General features: G+C 40.2%; 3 protein-coding genes across 3 annotated transcripts; 1 reads left to right on the forward strand and 2 right to left on the reverse strand.

Annotated features, from left to right (window-relative positions):
• The first annotated feature begins 2688 nt into the window (after nt 1–2688).
• On the forward strand, nt 2689–7698 carry LOC104442248 (tRNA 2'-phosphotransferase 1). The gene is made up of 8 exons (XM_010055601.3): nt 2689–2905; nt 3039–3146; nt 3520–3667; nt 4591–4680; nt 5956–6010; nt 6106–6228; nt 7056–7112; nt 7275–7698. Exons 1-8 carry the CDS (start codon nt 2712–2714, stop codon nt 7406–7408), a joined length of 909 nt encoding a protein of 302 aa, XP_010053903.2. The 5' UTR covers nt 2689–2711; the 3' UTR covers nt 7409–7698.
• Nucleotides 7699–12100: 4402 nt separating this feature from the next.
• LOC104442249 (UDP-glucuronate 4-epimerase 3) lies at nt 12101–14461 on the reverse strand. Its single transcript, XM_010055602.3, has one exon. It carries the CDS (start codon nt 13787–13789, stop codon nt 12479–12481), a length of 1311 nt encoding a protein of 436 aa, XP_010053904.1. The 5' UTR covers nt 13790–14461; the 3' UTR covers nt 12101–12478.
• Nucleotides 14462–17867: 3406 nt separating this feature from the next.
• On the reverse strand, nt 17868–23026 carry LOC104442250 (3-phosphoshikimate 1-carboxyvinyltransferase 2). The gene is made up of 8 exons (XM_010055603.3): nt 22306–23026; nt 21601–21845; nt 20978–21131; nt 20185–20399; nt 19984–20101; nt 19593–19803; nt 18506–18567; nt 17868–18425 (listed from the first exon to the last, which is right to left on the reverse strand). Exons 1-8 carry the CDS (start codon nt 22621–22623, stop codon nt 18207–18209), a joined length of 1542 nt encoding a protein of 513 aa, XP_010053905.2. The 5' UTR covers nt 22624–23026; the 3' UTR covers nt 17868–18206.
• Nucleotides 23027–24678: the final 1652 nt, after the last annotated feature.

Here is a 24678-nt window from a genome sequence, read left to right on the forward strand (position 1 = left end):
GCGACGAGGACACTTATGCAGCGACGAGCTAAATGAGGTGAGTTAGATCAAGATCGTGCAAAAGGACTTGCCAAGATCAAATTGAACCGGTCTGTTCTAGATAGTTCCCAATTCAATGTAATTGGAGCCGGTGAATTTTAGTTCGGTTCCGATTTTGAAACCGCCCACTTGGATTGAGCTAATTTTTTTATTTTAAATTTATATTTTTATTTCTTCAAATGAAAAAAAAAAAAAAAAATTCCCTAATATCTTCCCAAACATCGCTCTCTAGTCTCTTTGCTCTCAAGTCTCTCGCTCAACTCCCAGTCGTGCTCGACTCTCAAACGCCACCCTCTTGCTTGAATCGCTTGACATCTCCTCCTCTTGTTCTATTTTGGCCGATGATGGTTGCAATTGAATCTCACTGAGGTAAATATCCAATGCTCTGTTTCTGTTGTTGTTGTTTTTTTTTTTGCCACTGGTTCTTCTTCTGGAAACTCCTCTTTTATTTCTTAAACCACTTCAGTACTGACTGGACTTCTTTTGATATTTGTTAATTCCTTAGTGATTTTTATATTTGTATGTTGCCTGAAGTTTTGGGAGTCGTTCATCTTCCTCCCTAGTCACCTTGAAGATTTTACAACGATCTATGTTGGTGTTTTGGACTTTCTAACTCCTTTTTCATTTCGGTTAAGTTTTTATTTCCTGGTCTTTTTAATTTTCGTGATCTTACATGTGATTCTGTTTATTTGTTGTTGTGCAGAAACTTCATTAAGCAGGGGGAAAAAGAACATGCCACATATTTCCATTTCGCCGCCCAGAATCTGGATTGGGCCAGTCAGTCCAATCCTAGACCAGATGATCTAAATTCCAATTCTAGAAATTGAGAACTGGTTCGAATTATGGGGAACCAATCACTCTTTAAGTTGCATGCATGTTGTATATTTAGTTAGTTATATATAGGTATTAATAAAAAAAAATAAGATAGTTAAATATAGATTAAAACGTATTATTGTTAGATTAATTAATTAATATAGATGGTAATTACAAATAACACGTTAGAAGAATACAAATTATCTATCCAACTCATGAAATAAAAGTCAAATCTATCCACTTAAAATTACAATTTTTAATAATTAAGATACATATTTTTTTTATTACGTGTTTACATTATTTCCCATATTACAGTAATTAGACTACTTGGTACCCAGGATTTTTTTTTTTTTTGTCAAAACCCAGGACTAAAATAGCATATCTCTTCTTCGTTTGTGTTCATGGAAAATAATATGTTTCTAATTTTTTTTTTTCAGGAGGTCATCATATAGAAAAATGACAATATTTTTGGTGTTTAACTAAAACTTGAAAAAGAACCAGAAAATAATTTTTGTTGTTTGAAAAACAATCTAATTTTATATTCCTAAATACACATGCTAATCGGATACTACTAACTTGTGCACAAATAACCAAGGAACCAAACATGTGCACCAAGACCCCGAGGTCCAACCTCGATAAATCCCGACCCGAGCATTAGGCATTTGGGTCCCGAGTAAGAGCATAGTCATCGGTCCCAGGTACATAAGGTCGGGCCCAGGCTTTTGTGCCCACGCTCAAATCCTTAGCACCCAAGCCCTAGTCCACAAAAGCTAAGTGCAAGAACCTAGTGCATAAGCCTGGGCCTAATTCCAAGAGACAAGGGTAGGGACCTTGCACTCAAACTTAGGATGCTAGTGTCCATGCAAATGTCCTTAGTGCCTATGCTCAAGGTCTCTAGTACTCAAGCTCGAGACCCCAATGGCCATGCCATGACCACAATCACAAGCACAAGGGATTCAGGGATGAGCATAAGGGTCCCGACCTAAAATATTGGAGATTCAGGCATGGACATCAAAGTCTAAGGTCTCGACTTCCTTGGACTTGAACTTAGGTGCAAGGGATCCAAGCGAGGGCACCACTATCCCTAGCTTGACCTCGATAGACCTAAGCTTGGTCTCTATGAACCAAACCTAGGCGCAGGGATCCTATCTTGGTATTTAGATTCCCAAGCCTAGTCTTAATGGACTTAAGTGTGGGTTTCAAGGTCTCGAGCCTCAACCTCAATGGCTTGAATTTTGGCTCTGGAGATTTGGACATGAGTATTAGGAACCCAAGCCTAAGCATCAAGGACCCAAGATTGAGCACTAGAAAAAAGCTTGGGTGTTGGGGACCCTAGCTCTAGTGCCAAGGAGCATGGCCTTTGTGGACTTGGGTTTGGGTGTCAAGGATCTAAGCATAAACACTAGGGTTTTGCGCTCAACCTTTGTGTACTTAGGCCTAAGTGCTAGGATGTTGGAGTCTCGGACCCACTAGCATTAAGTATTAGGGCACTAGCACGAAGGTCCCAGACTAGGGCTAAAAAAACTCGAGTTCAGAACCAAGGATTCAAGGAAGAGAGTTAGAGTTTACATGTCCAAGCATAGAATTTTTAGTCAAAATATCAATATCTAATCATATTTTATAAGATAATTTTTAATTTTTTAAACAGAATTATTTTTTCCGAATTTAAGCATAAAATTATCATTTATTTGAAAAATATTTTTCATAGGACTATTTTTTTTTAAAGATCTAAATGCCGAAACAACGAAAAATAATGGGGACAATGTTTTTTTTTTGAAAAAAAAAAAATTTTCGGGGAGTCTTCTGCTATTTTATCATAGATCCAAGCTTCTTTCAGGTCTCCACGTCTGCCAACCGCCATGACCTGCGGAAGCATCCGGGCTCTGCACTTCCTCCATCGTCACCTTCCACGCGTCCTCTCGACCTCTCCCCCTTCCCTTCTCCGCAGACAAAACTCCTCCCTCAGCTTCACCCCGACCGCCATGGCCGACCTCAACCGGAAGACGACGACGCAGACCTCCTCCTTCTCTGCCTCCTCTCATCCTGGTAAACGGTAATAACGCCCCCCCATCTTCCCGTTATCGCGATTTCATTCTTGGGTCCGGTCCCGCGACCAGCAATTGGAGTCAAAGGTCGGAACTTGATTCGTCTTTCCGTTTTTTTCTCTTCTGGGTCCGGAGCTGCAGGGGCAGCAGTGGAGGGACAAGTCTAGATATGGGCCACGATCGAAAAGAACGAACGAGAGGTCGCGGCGGTCCTGGCAAAGATAGAGTCGACGCTCTCGGTAGGCTATTGTAAGATTTCGATCCTCCGTTGCCGTTTCATTGATCTTGTCTGTTCCCTTAGACTTCTTTGTTCTTGTGTTGATTAGAATTTGAGTTGAATGGGTGTCAGTGACTGCCTTGTATGATAGCTGGGGATGCATCTTAAATTTCTCATGATTATTATTCGCCTTCCTCTCCGTTTCATTGCAAACCTGGAGGATGATGGCGTTAGTGTAATTTGTGGTTTGCTGAAGAGACCTGATCTTTCTGCTTCCTATGCTAGTGGAATGTGATGTTGCTTACCCACTCCTCCTTTTTCTGTGTTCTCTGTCATTCCAAGCATTGGTCTTTTCTTGCTCTGTTCTCGAGCGAAACATATCAGAATTTTTTTTGTTTGTTTCAGGACTCGCATTTTGCGCCACATGGCTGCTGAGTTGAACTTGAATATGAGGAGTGATGGGTATGTCAAAGTTCAAGATTTGCTTCAGTTGAATTTAAAAACCTTTGCCAATGTACAGTTGAGTGCGCACACGGTTGATGAAATAAAGGAGGTGTGTCCACAGTCATTTGTATTGTTTCTCTGCATTGATTTTGTAGGTCCAGTCTTTACAAAAGTTGTCTTTGAATGCAGCGACTAGAGTTTACAATACTTATTTGCTATATTGTGCCTTGTCCTTCTATGATGTTTGAACGCAGAGAATGTTTTGACAATGACTTTAAGAACCTCCTTCTCATAATTAAGAGGAATAATTATTCTGCTCTTTAATTTCTTCACACAAAAAGTTAAGTTATAATCTAACAAGTATTGTAGTCCTCCTGTAGTGCTTGAACCAAACTCCGTAAATGTGTCTACAATCTAGATAGTAACATTAGCGTAAGGTTGCCCCTTGTTTGGGCGGGCATTGCCAATCAGGTCAACTATTGCCATATTTCTCTGATGATTGCGTGGACCGACTCACCTAATTGTTCAATGAAAGCAGCTTCTAGTGCTGCCATTGCATTGAATTTGACTTAATGCAAAATTGCTGTATTAGATCTAGATGGATATATTCTGAAAAGATTACCAGCAAGACAAAAGGTATATGTCCTCAGACTTTAATAGGCATTTGTGGCATTTGCGCAAAGGTTGCTGTCCACTGAAAGAAGAAATCTGAACATTAAGTACTCCTGTAGAAGAGCAAGTTCAAAAACTCGTTCCTGTATTGCATTAATGATCCTTAGCTGTAGCAAATATTTTGAGGTTTTCACTTGTAATTAACTCTATTGAACAATCTTGAGCAGTTGCATTTCATGGATCTTAATTAACTGCTGGAAGTTTCTGTTCTTTATATTTAGTCATCGGAAAGTTCAGCTTGGATTGGATTAATGTCCTACAAGTGAATCGGTCATGTGATTTGTATCTTGATTTGAAGTTACAGGAAATACTTCAGCAAAAAATGGTGCCTAAAGTGATGGGCCTTTTTCTATCTTGCAGGCAGTGAGAAGGGATAATAAGCAGCGGTTCAGCCTCTTAGAAGAGAACGGGGAGCTTTTAATACGTGCAAACCAAGGTCATACAGTAAAGGTGATAGAACAGAGACCTTCTTAAGTCGCTTCTTTCTTATTTATTTATTTATTTTTATTTTTATTTTTATTTTTGGCAATCAGAAACCAATTGATTGTGCATAGATTGCTTAGCTTTAGGATGATGTCTGGTATCTGTTGCTTCGATTGTCAGCAACTTTGTGAAGAGTCCTCAATTTCTTCCCTTACATCCATCTATCAGCCAGCAATTCCAGAATTGTTCTTTTGTGCATGTATTCAGTAGCAATACTGAAACATTTCAAAATCAAGATCTTGATTTGACAATTTCATTTATGCTATAAAAGCTGTCGGTTTACTGACTCTTTTGAGGGTGCGATGTTGCATCAAGATTTATCCACATTGACTGGGTTGTTCTTAATGTTGGTGCTATGTTAGCTGCACGGGGCACTGGTTATATATGTTACTGTAAGATATAATGTACTTTAGCTATTTGGGTATGTTACTGTCAGATATAATGTACTTTAGCTTAGCAAGGTTCTACATTAGCATGTCCTGTTGCCAGTTCTACATTAAAGACAGTCAATACATTTTGTGTGGGGATATTGTTCGAAGTAGGATACAATGTACCTTAGCTATTTGGTATGACATTTTTCCTCGGAATTCCTACAAGAGGTTTCAATCTATAAATACAGCGAATAAATTTGTAGATATCTAGCTTGCATCTCTGGCTTGTGTTTTTCCTAATTATGCATCATTATGCTCTCAATAACGTGAGAGTATGTGGATTGCATAAAGAATGAACTTATTAAAGGGTTAATAGCTACGGCAACATATCGAATTTCAAAGAATATGCAGGGTTGACCTCCCCTTGATTATAAAGGTGCTGTCTCTCTTGTTAGGATATTTTGACGTTGCATATTGATGACTTGATTGCTAGGCTGACTCACATAATTAATCTTGTAAGCATTATATGAACCCCTTCTGGTAGCATTTCTGACTAATTGCTGCCTTCTGATCTAGTAATTTTATGATTCTCTGCATCTGTGATATGACAAAGGAGAAAAGTTGATCTTAGCTAATATCTCCTATGTGGCATTTAAAAGATATTTGCCTGACTGAAAGAGCAATTAGTAAAGAGTTTGTGGACTCAAATTGATCTGAGAGAGGAGCTGGAACTTTTGAGTTAGTGGAGATGTCTATTCACTTTATTCATTTTTCCAAAATTCAATTTGTCCTACAGCAATTTGCCTAGGTATTGATTAAGATTTCCCTTCATGCAAAGAATCTGAATGGCATCTTGAACTTTTTCTGGCAGACTGTCGAGTCCGATAGCTTGCTGAAGCCAATCCTTTCGGCTGAGGAAGTTCCAGGTGAGGATATGCAATTTTAGGCTTCTCATGTGCAGAACTTATTCTAAATGATGCTTACTGCTCTCTGTCTCTGCCTCTCCCTCTCTCACATGCAGTTTGTGTGCATGGAACCTATAAGAAGAATCTGCAGTCTATATTGGATTCTGGTTTGAAGCGTATGGAGAGATTGCATGTGCACTTCTCATCAGGCTTGCCAACGGACGGGGAAGTAATAAGTGGTGAGGCACTCATGAAAGTTTGCTTGCCTACTGTTCAATATCTTTAGCTTTTGCAAAGATGATATTATGTATAGTTGCTAATCACAATTGTTTGATAAACATGTTAAAATAAAATATAGGCAGTTATTATAAACAAAGGGAATAGAAAGACTGCCTGTCAGTTCGCTTGCCTTTATTTCTTGTCCTTAAGAGTGCTAAAGCAATATATGTGTTTCCCGACAGTTTTTTGTGTGTAAGTATATGGTGGATTGATTTTGAACTTTGGCAGTTGTGTGAAGCTTATGATTTATGCTGATTAATTTAATCACTAGACTTCATCCTTTGGTTAATGCATCAGACAAATTGACACTTACTCATTTTATCTCCCCAAAACAAAGTCCCAAAATAAATCCAAATCCAAGAAGTGAAAGAAAAGAGAAAAAAGGAAAGTTGATGATGGCCTAAAGCGACTATGTCTGTCAATACTGCTAGGAGTTTCTGTAGTTTAATGAGCATGTTGTTGGCATTTTTTTTTGAAAAGGAGTAGTTTGTGTGGTGTCATGGTTCCTCTGTGTTTGGTTTTCTTTGCTTTTAGTGCTACTGTAAAGCACGTTGACTTAAAGCTGTGGCCAGCAACGAAGTTTAGAAATGCATGCTCGTTCTCAGAACTTCCTCTTGCTGTGAAATTTGTTTTCAGCAGCGCACCAGGGAAAAAGTTTAGTTTTTCCTTTTCTCTAAATTGTCTAGAGGGTAGATTCCTTTTCCGCGTATTTATAAAGGGAAGTACTAATTGTGTCATGATAGGGCTGTCATGTGTTTTTGATAGTTTCATGATTCTACTTTTCCAGGCATGAGGAAGAATGTAAATGTTCTGATCTTCCTTGACGTAAGAAAAGCTCTAGAAGGTACATCCTGAAATCCATGTTCTCTCAAATTTTATCATTCTGGAAGGTGATTCGAAAAATCTTGAGTGCATTACTAATTTACCTTATTATTGTGTGTACCATGTTAACTATGGTTGAGCAAGAGTCTTGATGACTGATCCGTACTCTATATCTTATTGATAGACGGGATGAAGATTTACATTTCGGAAAATCGGGTCATCTTGACTGAAGGTTTTGATGGGGTTGTACCTGTTAAATACTTCGACAATATGTTATCATGGCCAGATAAACAAGTCATACCTTTCGAGAAAAAGTGAATGTAGCGCAACAAAAGCCAAACGAGAGAATCTACCGAGGATTGCTATCTTCTTTCAACATTGGCAGATCACAGCAATTTTACCAATTTCTGGATGAAAAATGTATGTTGATTTGATAAATTGGTTAGTTATACATTTTTAGTGGCTTCTGCTAAGAGCCTTTTTTACCTCTTACATTCTTTGTACTTTATTTTCCTTCTCAACAAAGATACCATTTTATTATGTTACTCTAACCCTTCTTTTTTGGTTGCTTACCGTGCCAATAGGATATGGCATGGGTTTGTCTTTAACGTGTGATGAAGTTCTCATCGCAGAACATTCTGTGCTGTCTTATTTCATTACCAAAACATTGTTAAAAAGTTTCCAAAAGGTATTTATCAAATTCAAAGGAAAATAAAGCACCATAACATTCATACAATATCACATTCTTTTTTCTTTTTCTTTTTTTTGGGTGTCGGGTACATACCCATACCCGACACTCAAATGTGAGTTCAAACTTCTTGTGAACCTTGTGCGTTTGGGTCGGTCTGTGCATTGAAGGCCTACCTTGAAAGAGGCGAGAGTTTTTTTATCCTCTTCCACTCTTTCGTCTAAGTATTGCAGGTTAATGGTACAGATCACAATCGACACTGGATCGGGCACATTGCACCTTTATTTAGATGACCTCAGTGAACTTAATGCAGGTCCTCATTGTAAATAAACAAATCACAGTCACTTAAAGTACTAAGTTGGCATATCAGTTTATTTATCTTCTTGGAGTATAAGCTTTCGGCAGGGAATACGATGTCATTCTTTTCCCTCACCCATCTTTTCAACTTTTTTTAGCAGTATCTATTGTGATGAATGATGAAGTCATTTCACTGCGGCGATGTGCTTTGAACTCGACGTAATTATGTAAATATCGGGTTTCGTCTGCTTCTCTACTTTTGTTAATTCGGAAAAGAGAGCTCCAACCGGTTCTTCCCTTTTAGATTCCGTCTAAGAGGTTGAGTTTTGCGCATCCCATCCTCGAATACGATCCGAGAGTCAAGTTTCCTTGTGGTGCAAAAGCTCGTTGATTGTTCCACCCAGACGGCTCGCTCTGTTGCTTTTGTTCTGTTTTTGACACTTTGGGTTTTCTTGCTATCCACGTCCAGGACATTTTGGAGATTCTCCTCTCTTTTTGCCTTTTATTTTCTTGCGTTGCTTGTTGTTGTTTCCTTTCGTTTGCTTTGTTGTTGTAGTATTCCTAGGATACCGCTGGTTCTTCCTCACATCTGCTCTAGTTAAATAGATAGGGCTAATGGCGTATTCGGTAACATTTCTATTTTGGAAAATAAGTTTTTTTTTAAAAATAGTTTTATTCTATTTCTATTCCTTAGAATAATTTCTGAATAAAATAACGTGTATGATAACTATGCAAAAAATTTTATTATTAGAAATAGAAAAAAAAATTAGAAATACACTTGGTATGACCCATTATTTTTTTTTTTTTTTTGTAAGGTAGGATTTCTTTTAATTTTTTTAATTTTTTTTTTCCTTTTTCCTCTCTTCACAGCCATCGATTGACAAGCAGCAATGTGGTGGGGGCCGGCAAAGAGGAACAAGAAAAAAAGTTATTTTTAATTAATTTTTAGAACAATAAGTTATTTTTTCAAATTCTTATTTCTTTACAAATCTATTTTTCGGCTACTTTTCTATCCCGGGGAATAGAAAAATTAGTTGATATTATTAAATGATATTTTTTTATTTTTTTATTAAGATGAACAAAAGAAAAAAAAAAAAACAAAAAAAAAAATTTGGCAAGTTGCCATGGACGTCCTAAATTTCTTCTAAGTGAGGCTGTGCAGATTGAGTATAGCACCAATTACATAGTAATAAATCAGCAATCGTCGATTCCGTTTAACACGCTGAGGAAAAATCTAACCGTGCAGTGATAGATGTCATATAAGGACGAGCAGCTTTAAGATGATGCAGCGTTTCCGTGCTATCTTTAAACCCCGCACGGATCTCCTCGTGATCCCACACACATGAAAGGACTGTCTCCGCGACCCTTCTTCCAATCTCACCTGTCAACGCTAATAATAGTGCCAATTCACCATTGCAATGTGACCGACATTGCCCTTTTAATTCCTGTCCACACGACCTCTACGTTGGCCAAACGCATTCTACCTCGCGTGCTCATTTGAAAGGAACACGACTTCTCTCTCACCATCCTCTAAGATTTGTCGGACTTGAAGTGAGATAGCGCGAAGCAACGTGCTGCATTAAATTGTCGGTTCAGGAAAAATGATCAGTCTGACAACTTGTTAGAAACCGAACCGGGAGCGCGATAGTTCTAGGAAGATGATGGCCATGGCATCAATGCTCTCGACCCTCTTGCTATATTCAGGAGAAGGCCTCGTTGACCGACAGACGGGAGGAATGCGGATACATGTGCTTTTAGTTCGCGTCGTGCCAATGGTTCAGGTGCCGTGCATGAGCAAGGGTCCCAGCTCATTGCAGAGCCACCCTCCATGACTGCAAAGACCGGCTGCTTGACCATGAGGCGCATCTACTCGGCTCCGGTATCAATTGAATTTCCAATCACGTCCATCTATTTTTAAGCCTTCCCTAAGTTATACAGGTCAAGCAGTTGATATCAAGCAAGTACATCTTTTAGTTCCAGGTTCGCGCGGAGACATAAACTAAGAAAAAATACAAAATCTTGTTCCAAGTTCCAAATTCCACCAGCTTAAAACTTAAAACCTAATCATTAAAATAGATTCCTAATTTTTAGAACCTATAACCTACTCTACACATCTTGAAACTTAGAACCGAAAAGGTTCCTATCAGTTCAATTCTCAGGTTCTAGGTTCCATCCCCAAAACCAAAACCATGCTCACCTCTAGAAGCGAGGCAATTTTTTCTACTCCACGCATCGGCGAGCGTAAAAGCAAGAATGTGTCGTGCGTGGATTGCCTTTTTGAAGGGCCAAATTGCAAGTTATAGCCCGATTAATCCTGTTAAAATAAGATAAGATACGGCTTATTATCGTTATGCCTTTGTAAGTACTCCATCCTGACGAGCTAACAAACGAAAACTCCGTCATACCTTAGTAAAGAGAAGAATATGAAGAACTAGGTCAGCTCTAGTGATCGATCCAACTTCTACACTCATTACTGAAGTTCCAAGGAAAAACACCTGAATTGCCAGCCTTTTTAACTACAGACCCATCAAGGAAACCAAATTGACCAGTGCAGTAACTTTAGTCGATGCTCGCGGATCTTCCTTTTTCTTATTGGATGACATAAAGTATAGACATTGAAAACAATCACTTTCATACCAAAGTGCGTAGCAGCAGAAGCTTCGCAGACACATCGAAATCATCCCAAGAGTCCATTTAGTGGCTGTGATTGGCTGTGAGATGATGCAACAGGGACACCTGAAACGTCTTATTCCTGCCTTACGAAAACAACCGATGACTGGCTCTACTCAACTTTCATTCTTCAATCTTATAGAATGAGATTCAGGTTCAGTTCACCTTAAGCCAAATCAGAACCTTCTACTTCAAAGGCACATGTAGGGCACCAAACCAAGTCGTGGGCTATATCTCTCAACTACCACCTGCATTTAACTCCCATATAAAAGCAAAAACATCTCACTCAACTACCTCCTGCACAGCTTTACTCTGATAAAGACCCATCGATTGCTTGGCCATGATTGCTTGGCCATATTTGAACCCACCTAAAGCGTGCTTTTGGTGACTTGGTAGGTGCAATTAAAGCAAAAAAGCTAGTTCTTGCGGAAACTGCCTAATGAAATTAGGGTGAGGATGTTCAAGAGACCCCATCCTAACCCAGATCAAATATGAAGAGTGCACAACAGTGACGGACCGACCATTAACAATCATTGTTTTCCTCACATGTGCTAAGTGTGGAATGCCCACATAGGAACTGCAACACTTAACAAATTTGTCAATGCTGGCGACATCGGTCCTATTAGTGGTTAAACATATTGCTGGGCATACAAGTAATAGAAGTCCTCACAGCTAGATTCAAGCATCCATCTCCAAGCCCTCTGAGATTTAACAACATTGTCGCATTGGGCACATCCCTCTAATAACATTAATTTCTACAGTTTCAACACTCTCAACTTCTTCAATCCAGACTGCGAATTTTTTATTATCTCGAAACACTACCCTAGGATTTTGCTGTGTCTTTACACTTACAGGAGTAACTTAAGTGCTAAAGTATAACTGTAACTACAATAGGGTCATGCTCCAAGTGACCACCTCACACAGGCAAAAACATATCATTATGGAAGCTAATAGACAAAAACAGAGCTAAAACCATTAACCTTAGAACCATGTACACTACTGACGATGCAACAACGAAACAGACAGATATGAGGAATGAGCAATGAGAATGAGCCTACAATAATACATGTAGTTGCAGTAAACAGGGATAGAGATGAGACCAGATACCGGATATATGCTTTACTCATAGCTCAGACCAACCACACAAGTCTGTTGATTCAGCTGTCATCTGAGTAGGGCTCAATCCAAAAAATGCTAATTGCAAACTAATTGAGAGTGACAAGATCATAGAAAGTTCAAATATCACTGGAGCAGCAGCATTAAGACATAAGAATAATCAAGATGATAACATCGATAACATTGGGAGCCCTCAGAGGAAGCAAGAAACACAGCAATACAATAAAAATGCAACTCTATAGCCTATTAAAATGTCTCCTCATTTTTATTGAAACTTCATGGGAAGGATACATGTCCAGCGATCCTCATATGTTCTCTGAATCACTAATTCTACAACCCAAAACTACAAGAATTACATTCTCCAATGATTAAAAAGAATTCAAAAGAAAGGTGGTTCATTTTATCTGATACAGCTAGGGGGGGATCTCTGCAAACAATGTCCATTTACACCTTAAAACTTCATACTGCGACGAGACTTCCCCCCTGATATGGGCACCCCTATTATATAGGCACAGACAACAATCGTGGAAATGAACACATAAATGTTAGAAATTGGCCATAAGAATCATAACCAATAGCATCTATAGAGAAAGCTAATTTTTGCAACCAAAAGAATGTCATACACCGCTCTTCTTGCCATCGGCATAAAATCTGAGGTACCATCGAACAAATTTCTTCAAACCAGACTGAAGATCTGTGGTCGGCTTATATCCCAGCTCCCGCTGAGCCAAGCTGATGTTGGCATGAGTATATTGCACGTCTCCATTCCGAGGCAACCTCAGGATGTTCCTCTTGGCTTTCAATTTCAGAAGCCTCTCCAAGATGCTGACGAGGTCGGAAACAGGAACCGGTGAAGTATTCCCCAGATTATACACCCTCAATTGTGCCGGCCCTTTCTTCTTCCCCCCGCTTCCCGTGCTCTTCTCTGCAGTATCCAGAGCCGCTAAACAACCCCTCACAATATCATCGATGTAGGTGAAATCCCTCGCGACCGTGCCATGATTAGCGGCCTCGAAGATCGATATAGACTTTCCCTTCAATATGTCTCTGGTGAAAAAGAAGTAGGCCATATCAGGCCTTCCCCACGGGCCATAAACAGTGAAGAACCGCAACCCCGTCAAAGATAGGCCGTAGATATGATTATAAGTGTGCGCGATTTCTTCGCCGGCCTTCTTCGTGGCTGCATACAAGCTGGCGGGTTGGTCTGTCCGATCTTTCTCCGAAAAGGGCACTTTGGTATTGAGTCCATACACAGAACTAGAGGATGCCCAAACGATTGCAGGCTGTGGATTGGCAGACTTGCAGACCTCAAGCAAGCTAACAAGACCAGCAATGTTGCTGTGCACGTAAGAGCTAGGATTCTCCATCGCGTACCTCACTCCAGCCTGAGCAGCCAAATGCATCACATGGGTGAAGGCCACTACCTCAAACAATTTCCGCAAGAGGGCCTCATCGTTGATGTCGCCCTCCACGATGAACACGCCGGCCCGCTCTAGCAGCGCCTGGCGGGCGCGCTTGAGGGACGGATCGTAGTAGTCGTTGAAGTTGTCGAGCCCGAGGACGCCGTCGCCGCGGCGCTTGAGGGCGGCGGAGACGTGGGTGCCGACGAAGCCGGCGGCGCCGGTGACGAGCACGGACATGCCGTTGCGGGAGCGGATGCGGGCGGAGGAGCGGACCCGCTTCTCCCAGGCGGCGCCGCCCCAGCTGTAGTTCTGGAGGTAGCGGCGGGAGGGGTCGGAGAGGGACTGCGGGGCGGAGGAGGACGGGGATCGGAAGAAGAAGATGAAGATCAGGGCGAGGAAGATGAAGGACCAGAAGGTGAGCTTGGCGAGGGAGGAGTGCCACCTCAGGCGGTTGTAGGGGGACTTGTCCATCTTGAACTTGCCCGGCGTCGACGGTATGTCGTCCAGGTGCGAGATTTGCTTCATGGGTCACAATGCCGGATCTGCGAATGCCTGCTCAAGATTCTCTCTCTCTCTCTCTCTCTCTCTCTCTCTCTCTCGCGTGATCTCTCTGCCCAATTCAAAGAAATCAAGAGCGGGATTCTTGCTCCAGGGGGAGTTTATACGAGCTAAAGAGGTGATTCGGAGAAATGGGTTTTCAAGAATCTGTCGCCGTCGGTACGGTGGGCGATGCCGGTGGCGGTGGCGGAGGGGCAGGAGGAGGAGGAGGAGGAGGAGATGGGGAGGAGGAGCGTGAAGAAGATAAGGGGGAGTGGAGAAAGTGGCTTTGGTCTGAAACTTTGCTTTATGGTCTCCTTGCTGGCATTATTGTCATTAAATTAATTTTTCCTCAAGGGAAGAATCTTTGGGTTCCTTGAATGGCAGGGTTGGTGATGGTGGTGGTGATCTTTACTCTTTGGTGGCTCATGGTATTTTCAGACGACGATGATAGATGACCTTGGCAGCGGCGACGGCGGCGGCGGCGGCAGCAACAACGATGGTGGTGGTCGCGACGGCAATTCTAGCAAAACGTGTTCGAATGCTTCCTGCGGATCAAGAAGGTGGTAATGGGGGGTGGGGAGGGAAGGGAGTCCTTTTGAGCAAATGGAGACCCAAGAAGGGTCAAAGAGCGGTCGTTAATGAATGAGAGAATGAGAGAATGAGTTGGGGGCTTTCTGTCATTTCTTCATCTTCTTGAAATCGGTTTTCTTAGTTGAAATGATTAAAAATAGGAATTCCAAGTTCTCAGGGCTGCCTAAAAATATCATAAGAAGAGGCTTGAGAGGATGCCAGGAATAGTAAGTAGTAGAGCACATGTCTATCTACGAATTACCCTTCCCCACAAAAGATGGGTATTTGATCAAAAATTGGTTGGAATGAATGCCTTTTCAGTCGGTGCTTTTAACCCCGTTCCTCCCTTTATTTAGGGAGGGAAGCATGTGTTTTGTTTAGGTGGGATTGGATCTTGAGGTTGAGAATGGAGAGGCCTCCTGTTTCCTGGTCTTTCAAGTTTCAACCATGAGGGATGGGGTGGGAGAAAGGAAAGGGAAGGTTGCTGCCCTTTTACATGTTTTTGTTTCTGATGATGTGTTGACCTATTAGTTCCTTTGTGGATACTCCTAATCTCAACCTTGGCCAGGTAGATAGAAAAATTGAAACTTCAGATTTTGATATAGTAAAATTTCGAGTTGAAATTATCATTTGGTACCGAGAAAGGAGGATTCACGATTCTCAAAAATATTATACTGAAAAATTTATGCAAGTTGGAGGACTTGTTTAGATGAACGAAAAGCAAGCAATCAATCCGTTATTTGGAGGAACTTGACAAGAAAATGTACACAAATTTGAAGACTTTGATTAGACAACGCTAAAATTTGAACACTTGATTACCAAAAAAAATAAAATGCATGAGCTTAGAAACAAGTAACATTTTACCTGAATTCTTTGGTGAAGCCAACCGTTTGGAATTCTAGAGGAGACAAACCATTGACTTAGCTGTTCAAATTAATAAGTGTCTTTCTCCACAAATGTGAACTTTTGGAGTAAACCGTTGAACACTTGACTTTACTGTAATATTATAATAAGAGGGACATGAGTTTGTTTTCTCTCTTTCGGTCCTTCATAAGATTCCTTTCTTTATAGATGTTGAGATTACTTGTGTGTACAACCTCTTATGGTCCTACTATAATTTATATGAGAGAATTGTTCAGACATAAAGATCTAATCCGTCAACGTATTTTTCATATCAACGGTCATGCCCTCAATTCCGCTAGATTGTCACTTATGGAAAATTATTATAGTCATAAAGTAAAGGATTGTGTATCTTTTTGGTACGTTAAAAGTTTGTGTTGAATTTGTAATTATGGTAAAATGTTGCTTCTATTTTTTAAAGTATTTATGGAAAAACCAAGTCTTTTTTTTTTCCTTTGAAACGCAGTTTTCTTGCCGTGTAATTCTTCTTTTTTTGTTTTGTTTTGGTAAGGACTGATTAATTTTAGTTAAAAGGCCATTGAAACACTTGAAGCCCAAAGATAACCAATTATGAGCAAAAAGTGAGCAGAAAAAATTTTCTGGCACCAATGAGCAGAGACCACATTCCCCATGTGATGATCTGACTGATTAATTTTAGTTGAAAAGCCATTGAAACGCTTGAAGCCCAAAGATAACCAATTATGAGCAAAAAGTGAGCAGAAAAAATTTTCTGGCACCAATGAGCAGAGACCACATTCCCCATGTGATGATCTGATTTCACAGAGGACAAAGGGAACACTCCCAACTTCCCAAGTTAGTATTCTCAGAGCTGGACTGCCGTTCCATGCTTTTGTGCACTTAATCAAAACACAAGATGGGAGGTGCCCCTCTGACACATACAATTACATACCAAACATAAAGTACTCTCAAATTCCTAAAAAAATAGACATACTGTATCCTGCATAATCCTAGCTGGAGAGTTGCATCAGAAATTGTTCCTCACATGTTGTCCCTTAAAAAAATACTGCAGTACATAATTTTCCTGTCTTTTACCTTTTATAGTAGTACGAAATCAAGGGAATAAACAGGGGAGATAAAACTTTCTGCCTAATTTGTCAGCTGAAGTTTTACTTTTTTATGAATAAACCAGCGGGCAGTTGACAAATTGCCTGACAAAAACTGCAGGAGTTTTTGTAATTTAATAGCAGGTTAATGGTGAATGGGTTTTAGATTAATGTCTCCAGCTTGTTATTGGGAAACATGGCAATCTCCACTTGCTATAAAATATGTGGATTTGGTTCTAGGAACGTTAGCTCAACTTGCTAGAACAAGACAGAAGACACCACACACGTCAATGGCCTTTATCAGAACTTCAGAGAAGCAAATCTACATTTTGAACTGCTAGATCTTCTCCCTTTTGGCACTTTCCCTATGTTATTGCCCTTGAGTCAGTGAAAGCAATAAGGATCTGATGGGAAAACGTGGCAAGACAAATGCCTATTGGATAGACCAAAGCTTTAGTGATCTTAGTCAGAACAATAATGCCAGAGACATCATAAGCTGAAGGAAGTTAACAACTTTAGCACATAATATCAACCGCGATCGGGCTCCTCGAAACTGCTATTTGATATGAAACTTTATGATTTTTTTCTGGCTAAACTTATTCTCAAGTTGACTGATAAGGTTGTATTGCTTGCTTCACTAACGTCGGTGGCATAAGCAATTATAAGCAAGATGACTTTTGTTGACTTTCGTGACCTATGTTGATACTTACCTTCCATTTATCTACCGTTGACCGTAGTAGTCTTCTCGTTTTGGTATTTCTCCCATCAGATCTACATTTCATAGCATTGCATCTACAGGATTTCAGAGCATTTGATTAGAGTCAAAGGGCAATACTCGTCAGTCAAATTTCTCCAACCATTTTGATGGTCTTCCACAACAATCCATTTCTCCAACTCTTCCAATACCATGACCACAAACTATCTACTGTTTTGGGTAAGATAGGATTCAGGCTTTTTATACATAGATGTTATTTTAACAAACTGTCACTTGGTCATTTTGCTGCGGCAATCAAAGAAGTCACTTGAAAAAAGAAGAAAAGTCATCCCAAGCATGTTCTCAAACAATCTCACGAGCTGCCACAAGGGAAGGGCTTTTTTTTGTGTTTCTTCTTCCTTCCCAGCAACTTTCCACGGTTTAACAGATGGGCCCGTAACCATAGAACGAGCTAGGCATTAGACTTCAAGGCACGAGATCTCAAGTTCGACTCTAATCCGCGCAAATCTGGAGGCTAGACCGCTCGAGACGTTCGAAATCCTATACCGTGCACTTTAATTATACCAAGGACATTACGACCTCCGCAAGAAATGGTGAATAAATCGTCTTGCCACTTTAGGTCCCAACAGAAGTATGTCCAGAATTCTCACAAGAGTCATTGCTCCGCAGATGGCTTGCGCATCTTTTAACGACTTCTATCACTCGGTGAGAGTAAATACTTGGAACAGACACTAAGGCCTAAAGCTTAATGTTGATTTTTGTATCTTGAAAAGCCAGACTGCAAAATCTTAACATGGCTTGTTACTTACCGAGCTTACGAGCAACTAATCGGCCAAACTTTATTAGTTGTTTCATCACGATCAAGCGGTTACCACTAAACAGGTCTACAACTTAAGTACCAAAGACAAGATGAGAACGAAATTTAGGTGAATGGAAGACTCACCTACACAAAAATTGGCTAGTACAGTTCCCGATTAAATTAGGATTCTACACCCTATCGAAACTTTATGGGTGAGGTCCCAGAGTACATTCCAAGGAGTAGCTCCCACAACCATGTATAGGAAAACATACAATCAGACTACGGGGCATTGACATTGCTTAAGGGTAGTGACGGGCATTACCAACACGCTTGAAGTCTCTCGCTCGCATATTTTTAATGGCTCGTGACACTCTGGAGAACTTCGAAGTAGTCAGGGAAAGTTTTTCTTGTGCAACCGGGATCCTTGATTGTAACTGGAACATCTGCACAAGCAGCGAGTGAAAAAGCCATGGCCATTCGATGATCATCATAAGTGTCGATAGCTGTCACGTTCAGTCTCTCTGGAGGAGTAATCACGCAGTAGTCTGGCCCTTCTTCAACTGTTGCACCCAGCTGGAAGAACCCAAATTTCACCACAACGAAGGTGTAGAAACATGGACAAGGTTTCGAAATTGCAGAAACTAGAAGCTCACCTTTCTGAGCTCCGTGCATATAGCAATCATTCGTTCCGTTTCCTTCACTCTCCAACTTGCCACTGACAACAAAGATTCAAAGGAGATTTTCCTTGAGCAACTTTTTCAGATAAACGACTTCAGAGATAAACAGTATGTAATAATTTCCTGATGTTTTGATAATAATAATGCTTTCCTAGTAGCATAAATGCACTAGTGCCAGGCACAACAAGGCCGTTTTCTGCACCCCCTGCTGAAAGAAGCAGCTCTTCTTTTCTAATAAGCAATTCATTTTCCTAATAGGATCACAAGAATTCATGGCTCACAAAGAGGTCCCTCTATAAAGCACAAGAGGAAGGAGGACAACAAAAATTTAGGTACGCTTGAATGGGAATGTCTACTGACTGCAGAATAGCCATAGAAGATGCAGCGCTGTATAAGGGGCCTAGGGAATGAAAATGCCATCTTCCAAAACAATAGGCCTATCATATCCATGGAAATAAGGCAACGTTCTTAAAGAAGAGGCATTTAGGCTTTAACCACCTGTAAGATTGACCATCAACTAACTTGTGATAGTGGACCAGTAACTCAGTTAAGATGTTTTGCTTCTTGGGAAAAAAATCCATAAGCTAGTAAGATCAAATCACCCTCCCTAGAGAAAACTCAAAAATTTCCAAACATCAAATAACCCGCAAATCCTAACACCCCAAACACCTGAACACCAAACTTGTGCACCCATCATGGCCATCACATGCCACAGTCAATGACCACTTGCCACAGTCAGTTGCAACCATCTCTTCTCTCCCCCCAAGTTTTTGGTAAATGAGGTCAGAAGAGTGGTATGGGCATTTTGGACGCAAAATTAAAATTTTAAGGATAGAGTTATGGTACTAGTTAATGTCAAGTATGATGTGAAGTCTGCAAACAAAATACAGGGGCAAAGAAGTGGTTTAAAAAGTAGAAAATGCAAAGTTGTCATGGGGCAAAAGGTGAGTTCTAATTTTGGTATTGTACTGCTAACTTAGAACATGACTACACCTTGGACCCAACAGTAGATTAAAATCAGATGCAAACATCACAGCAAATCATTGACATAATTGAACCATACCATCTCTAATTGCAGTGGGCCCATCAGCGAAAAGAGCAACCACTGCAAGAGTCATGGCAACATCTGGCATTTTATTCATGTCGACATCAATAGCGCGCAAATGCTTTCTTCCAGAAGAATTCCGTGGAGGTCCAGTCACTGTAACACTGTTCTCTGTCCAGGTGACTATAGCCCCCATTTTCTCAAGGACTTCAGCAAATTTTACATCGCCCTATATTAGAAAAAATTGACAATCCAATGTTTATCAGGCACATTTTTAATAAAAGAGAAACCCATGAATTATGTAACCAGCAACATATCTTCCCATGAAATAGAGACTGTCATAGTTTATATGATAAAAGTAGTCAAAAGTTGAATCTTTAGGACGGAATCTGAGGTTGGGTCTAGATACCTGTAAACTACTCGTACCACAACCTTCAACAGTAACGGTTCCCCCAGTGACAGCTGCACCTGCTAGGAAGTAACTAGCACTTGAAGCATCACCTTCCACATAAGCTTTTCCAGGAGTCCTGTCAACTTATGGATCGGTTAAACTGATGATATGAAAACTGTCAAGTCAACCAACCACCTTGGCACGTAGCACAAGGACTACCTGTATTTCTGACCTCCTCGGACCAAGAACCTATCCCAGCTACCACTATGCTCAACAGAAACCCCAAATCGTTCCATTAACTTTAGAGTCATCTCAACATAAGGAATGGAAATTAGCTTGTCAATGATCTCAATCTCCACATCCCCTAGAGATAAAGGAGCAGCCATTAGCAAAGCAGTCAAGTATTGACTACTTATGGATCCAGACAACTTCACCTGCAAATACCCATAAGCAATACATTATATTGGTGGACAATAAATGTCATAGTGATAAATACTATCTTCAGAAACAGAATTCGATTCATATAAGGGTAATATTATCACTCACAGCAGAGGCACTTACAGAGTTCTATCGAATTTTCTGCAAGATTCTACTTCAAGATCTAATCTCAGACACCATCACTAGAACCAATGAACAGGTAAAAGAATATTCATAAAAAGCATTAAAAGTAAAATCGCCGAACAAGATGATAGACATCCATTGGTGCATGCCATTTTCTCACTAGCTCTTTTACACTTGTTTAGAGGGATAGGCCCGTGCAATAGACTGGTTGGGTAAAGAATGTATGCAAATGGTACCTAGATCATACAGATTAACCGAATGTTAAAATATTCTCGTTAATAGGCAATGCTTATCCAATGGTTCTCATGCCTCGCAGAGCAGGACTACTTACATTTAGCCATCATAAAGCTATATCGAATAACATAAATCTTGATAAATAAAACAAGACAGTAACATTAATTGTGTAATTGTGTAATTTTGAAATGCTTAATGATTTGTAAAGCACACCCACCTTCCCCCCTGGAAGCCCACCCTTCGCATTAATGCGCACAGGAGGACAGTTTGTGCCAAGGAAACAATCAACATCTGCCCCAAGCTGCTTCAGACCAGTGACCAAATCTCCAATAGGTCGCTCTCTCATTCTCGGCACTCCATCAAGAATGTAGCTGAAGTAGATTAAAGCAACAGATACATGAAGATCAAACGAGTAAAGAAATGAAAGCAGATGAAAAGAGACTACTTTAGAAAAGCAATGCAAGTAACCTGGAAAGATGAAACAACAACAAATATAAAGTGATGCAGTTGTGTTCTCAGATCCAACCAAAAATGCTTTTTCACACAATTTCTGCCACAACAACATCAAGAAGAAGAAGACAGGAAGATGGTACTACACACTTATGCTATCCCTCAATGCAATTACCCAGAATCAGTTTGGTTAGATGCAATAGTACATCAATGGAAAGTGGAATTCATAGGACTTAGTCTAATGACGTGATCATGTCCTATTTCTAGATGAATGATAGAGACGCAAAAGGAACAAGAGCAAATAATTGATCATCGAAACATGAAAAGCAACATCCTGAACTGAAATCAGTGTCTTAAATAGCTTCTGCTAAATGGAACTGCGCAGCATACCTAGAGTTTCCACCTGCAGCAGTCACTGCAGCTGTCAAGGGACGCATAGCTGTCCCTGCATTTCCAAGGAAAAGTTGGACTTCATCCCTCGATTCTTTTCCAACAGGAAACTGACCAGCACAACCTTCCACGATGGCCCGTTTGATAGACTTGTCTTCCTCTACATTCAGACCAAGAGCTCTCAACGCTCCAATCATGTAATGGACATCATCACTATTCAACAAGTTGTCTACGACAGTTGTTCCCTGAATGCCAAACAAAGGAGAGAGAAAGCAAAAGGAGAAAATTTTATCAGAACGGAAACAAAGAATGAACCAACCATTAAGACGAATACAGTAGCATTTCTGTAGGGAAAAAATTCAGAGGCAGATGCATCTAGAATACTTCAATAGCGAGAGCCATGCCACCATCAAAAGTCAAACGTATGCGACAGAATTTTCCTGCAGCTCGTGTCATAAAGGGCTAGTTTATTCCAACCATAATTTACACACTAACTAGAATGTCTGTTGTCATTTCCTGATTCGATCAGTGCAAAGCTAGCACCTCTATTGCAGCAAATTAGACTCCACCTAAACCAAAACGCCCACTCCAAGCAAGAAGATCCACCATTTCACAGTAGATACAACAGAAGAATTCACATCCAATTACGAGACAGCAACCAAGCACCCCCCAAATAACCCACAAATCAAAAAAGGCTTCTTTTACCTCCGAGAGAGCTGCAAGAAGCAGAACCCTATTGGAAAGCGACTTCGAGCCCGGCAACGTCACCGTGCCAGAGATCTCTTTAATGGGTTGCAACACGATCTCCGGTACCTTGGACGGCTTCTCAGCCGTGGCCACCGAAGCCGCGACCTTAAAGGAAGGAACTTTAACCGCAACCCGCGGGTTCTTGCAATGCTTCAGCTCCGACGCCCCCAAGAACTGAGACCCCAAGGCGACCGAGACGGCGAATCTGGGTCTCGAGCTCTTAGCAAAAACCTGCATGTTCAGAGGGCAATTCGGAGTCCTGACGGCGTGAGCCATTTTCTCTCTCCCTCCTCTCCTTCAAGAAAACCCAGCTCCCGTCTGCCAAAATTCGTGCTTCTGGCTTCTGGCTTCTGGCTTCTGGCTTCTACGATGGAGGAGGTGATGATTGGAACGGTGGGGTCCTCGTCGTCGTCGTCTCGGGGTTGGTGGCGTTGGTGGAGTATTGACTCGCCACGAGATCTCTCAACGACCCCCCTCGGCAGTTGTCCACAACAACAACAGGGGACGACGTCTCTGTTCTTGCCAAGAAATTACGGGAACACAAGCACGTCGTGGTGGGATCCAAGCATGTACTCCCGGCCAGAAACCTCAGTAAGCAAAGGCGTTTGACGAGGCCGTGCTTAGGACTACAGCTCCGGGGGTGTTTGGTTTTAGGATATGATGATTCGGAGTTGGTGGGTCGTGGTGGGTGAAGGCGTTCGAAGCGAAAGACGTTTTCTTTTCGGGCAGTGTTGATTGCTCCTGCCCACCAACCCACCCACCCCTCCATTTTGTCCCCTCTTATTTCTCCTCTTTTGGCCAAAATTATCCACAAAAAAAAAGTCTTTGCACATGTACTAACATAATCATAAAGTATTTAATTTAGCCAATTTAATTCTAAATATTTTGAGAATTTATCAATTCAATTATACACATTTCAATTATATCAATTTAATTCGAAACATTTTGATGATTTACCAATTAAATTCTTTCAAATTAATCAAAAAACACAAATCTGGCAATCTAGTCAACAACAATCGTCCTATGCGATATGGCTCACATTATCATAGACAATTTTTTTATTAAGTTTTATCTTCTTCTTTTTTTCCTTCTTGTCCTATTTCTTTCCATCTTTTTCTTTTCCTCCAACTTTTGGCTAAGGAGGCTATCGACTAAACCTCGCTAGCCACAGGTCGAATTGCATAAAGGCGTCGCAGCCCTCACTAGCCAATAGACAAAAGTCACAAATCGCTTACTAGAAGATGAGGGTCGCAACTCTTGCTTGGATCTGCATGATGGTGCAAAGGCCCTTGCCCATGGCCAATGAGGGCGATGCGATCCCTTCGCCCAAATCAAGTAAGGGTATGCCGATGGCCTCGCAATTCAAGAGTTAGAAGAAAAAAGAAAAAAAAAAGAAAAGAATCTAAAATTCAAAAAAAAAATTGTAAAAAAATTATATGTCGCTAGCCCTCCAATTGTGCCATATAGTCTAACTAGGCCTTAACATCAATGCTTTTTTTTTTTTTTTTTTTATCAAAATTGGTTGATAACTAAATTAGCAAATAGTCAAAATGTGTAAGACTAAATTGATAAATCTTTAAAAATTTTAAGACTGAATTAGCCAATTTAATAGATTTAGAATGAATTACCATAGGTGCGATAGGTTTAAGATTTTTACGATATCTCTTTCTTGTACTTTGTTTTCTTTAATTTGTAAATGGTTTGTGAGGCTAAAAATTTCAAGAGGAGTAAAACTTTAAAAACAATATGATCTTTCGAAATGTTAATTTTAAAAAAAAATGATGGCGCTATTTCCACTTCCTATATAAGTAAATCCACCCCCATTTTCACTAAAAAAAAAAAAAAATCTGTCCTCAATTTCAATTGCGATCTAAGGTAGTGGCTCCAAATTTATTTACTTCCCTACTTCTTTCAGTTTTCTATTTCTGTGTAGAATCTAATTGTCATAATTAAGCATGTCACATGCTTGTTTTTGTTTATGGTTTTTTGTCGAATTTGAAATTATTGCTATATAGAAGGAAAAAAAAACTAGTCTTTTATACACCATTACTCTTCTAATAACTTATCTATTTTTCATCCATCATATATCAAAAGCTTACTTTCTTGTTAAATTTATTTTCATTAGTCTAAAATATATATCGAGTCTCTAAATTTACTATATGAAAGAATTTATCTCTTTTTTTATTACTATTGATGAGATGCATTAACATGGAGCACATAAGGCGTTATAGGAGTGTTTAAAGAACACTAAAAACATCAACGTGAAAAAGTTATACATAATAAGGCATTTTGATGTTGTTCTCAAACACTCCGCGAATAATATTAAATTTT

Source organism: Eucalyptus grandis, chromosome 4 (assembly GCF_016545825.1).
Source record: "Eucalyptus grandis isolate ANBG69807.140 chromosome 4, ASM1654582v1, whole genome shotgun sequence".
In the NCBI taxonomy this organism is placed as follows: domain Eukaryota; kingdom Viridiplantae; phylum Streptophyta; class Magnoliopsida; order Myrtales; family Myrtaceae; genus Eucalyptus; species Eucalyptus grandis.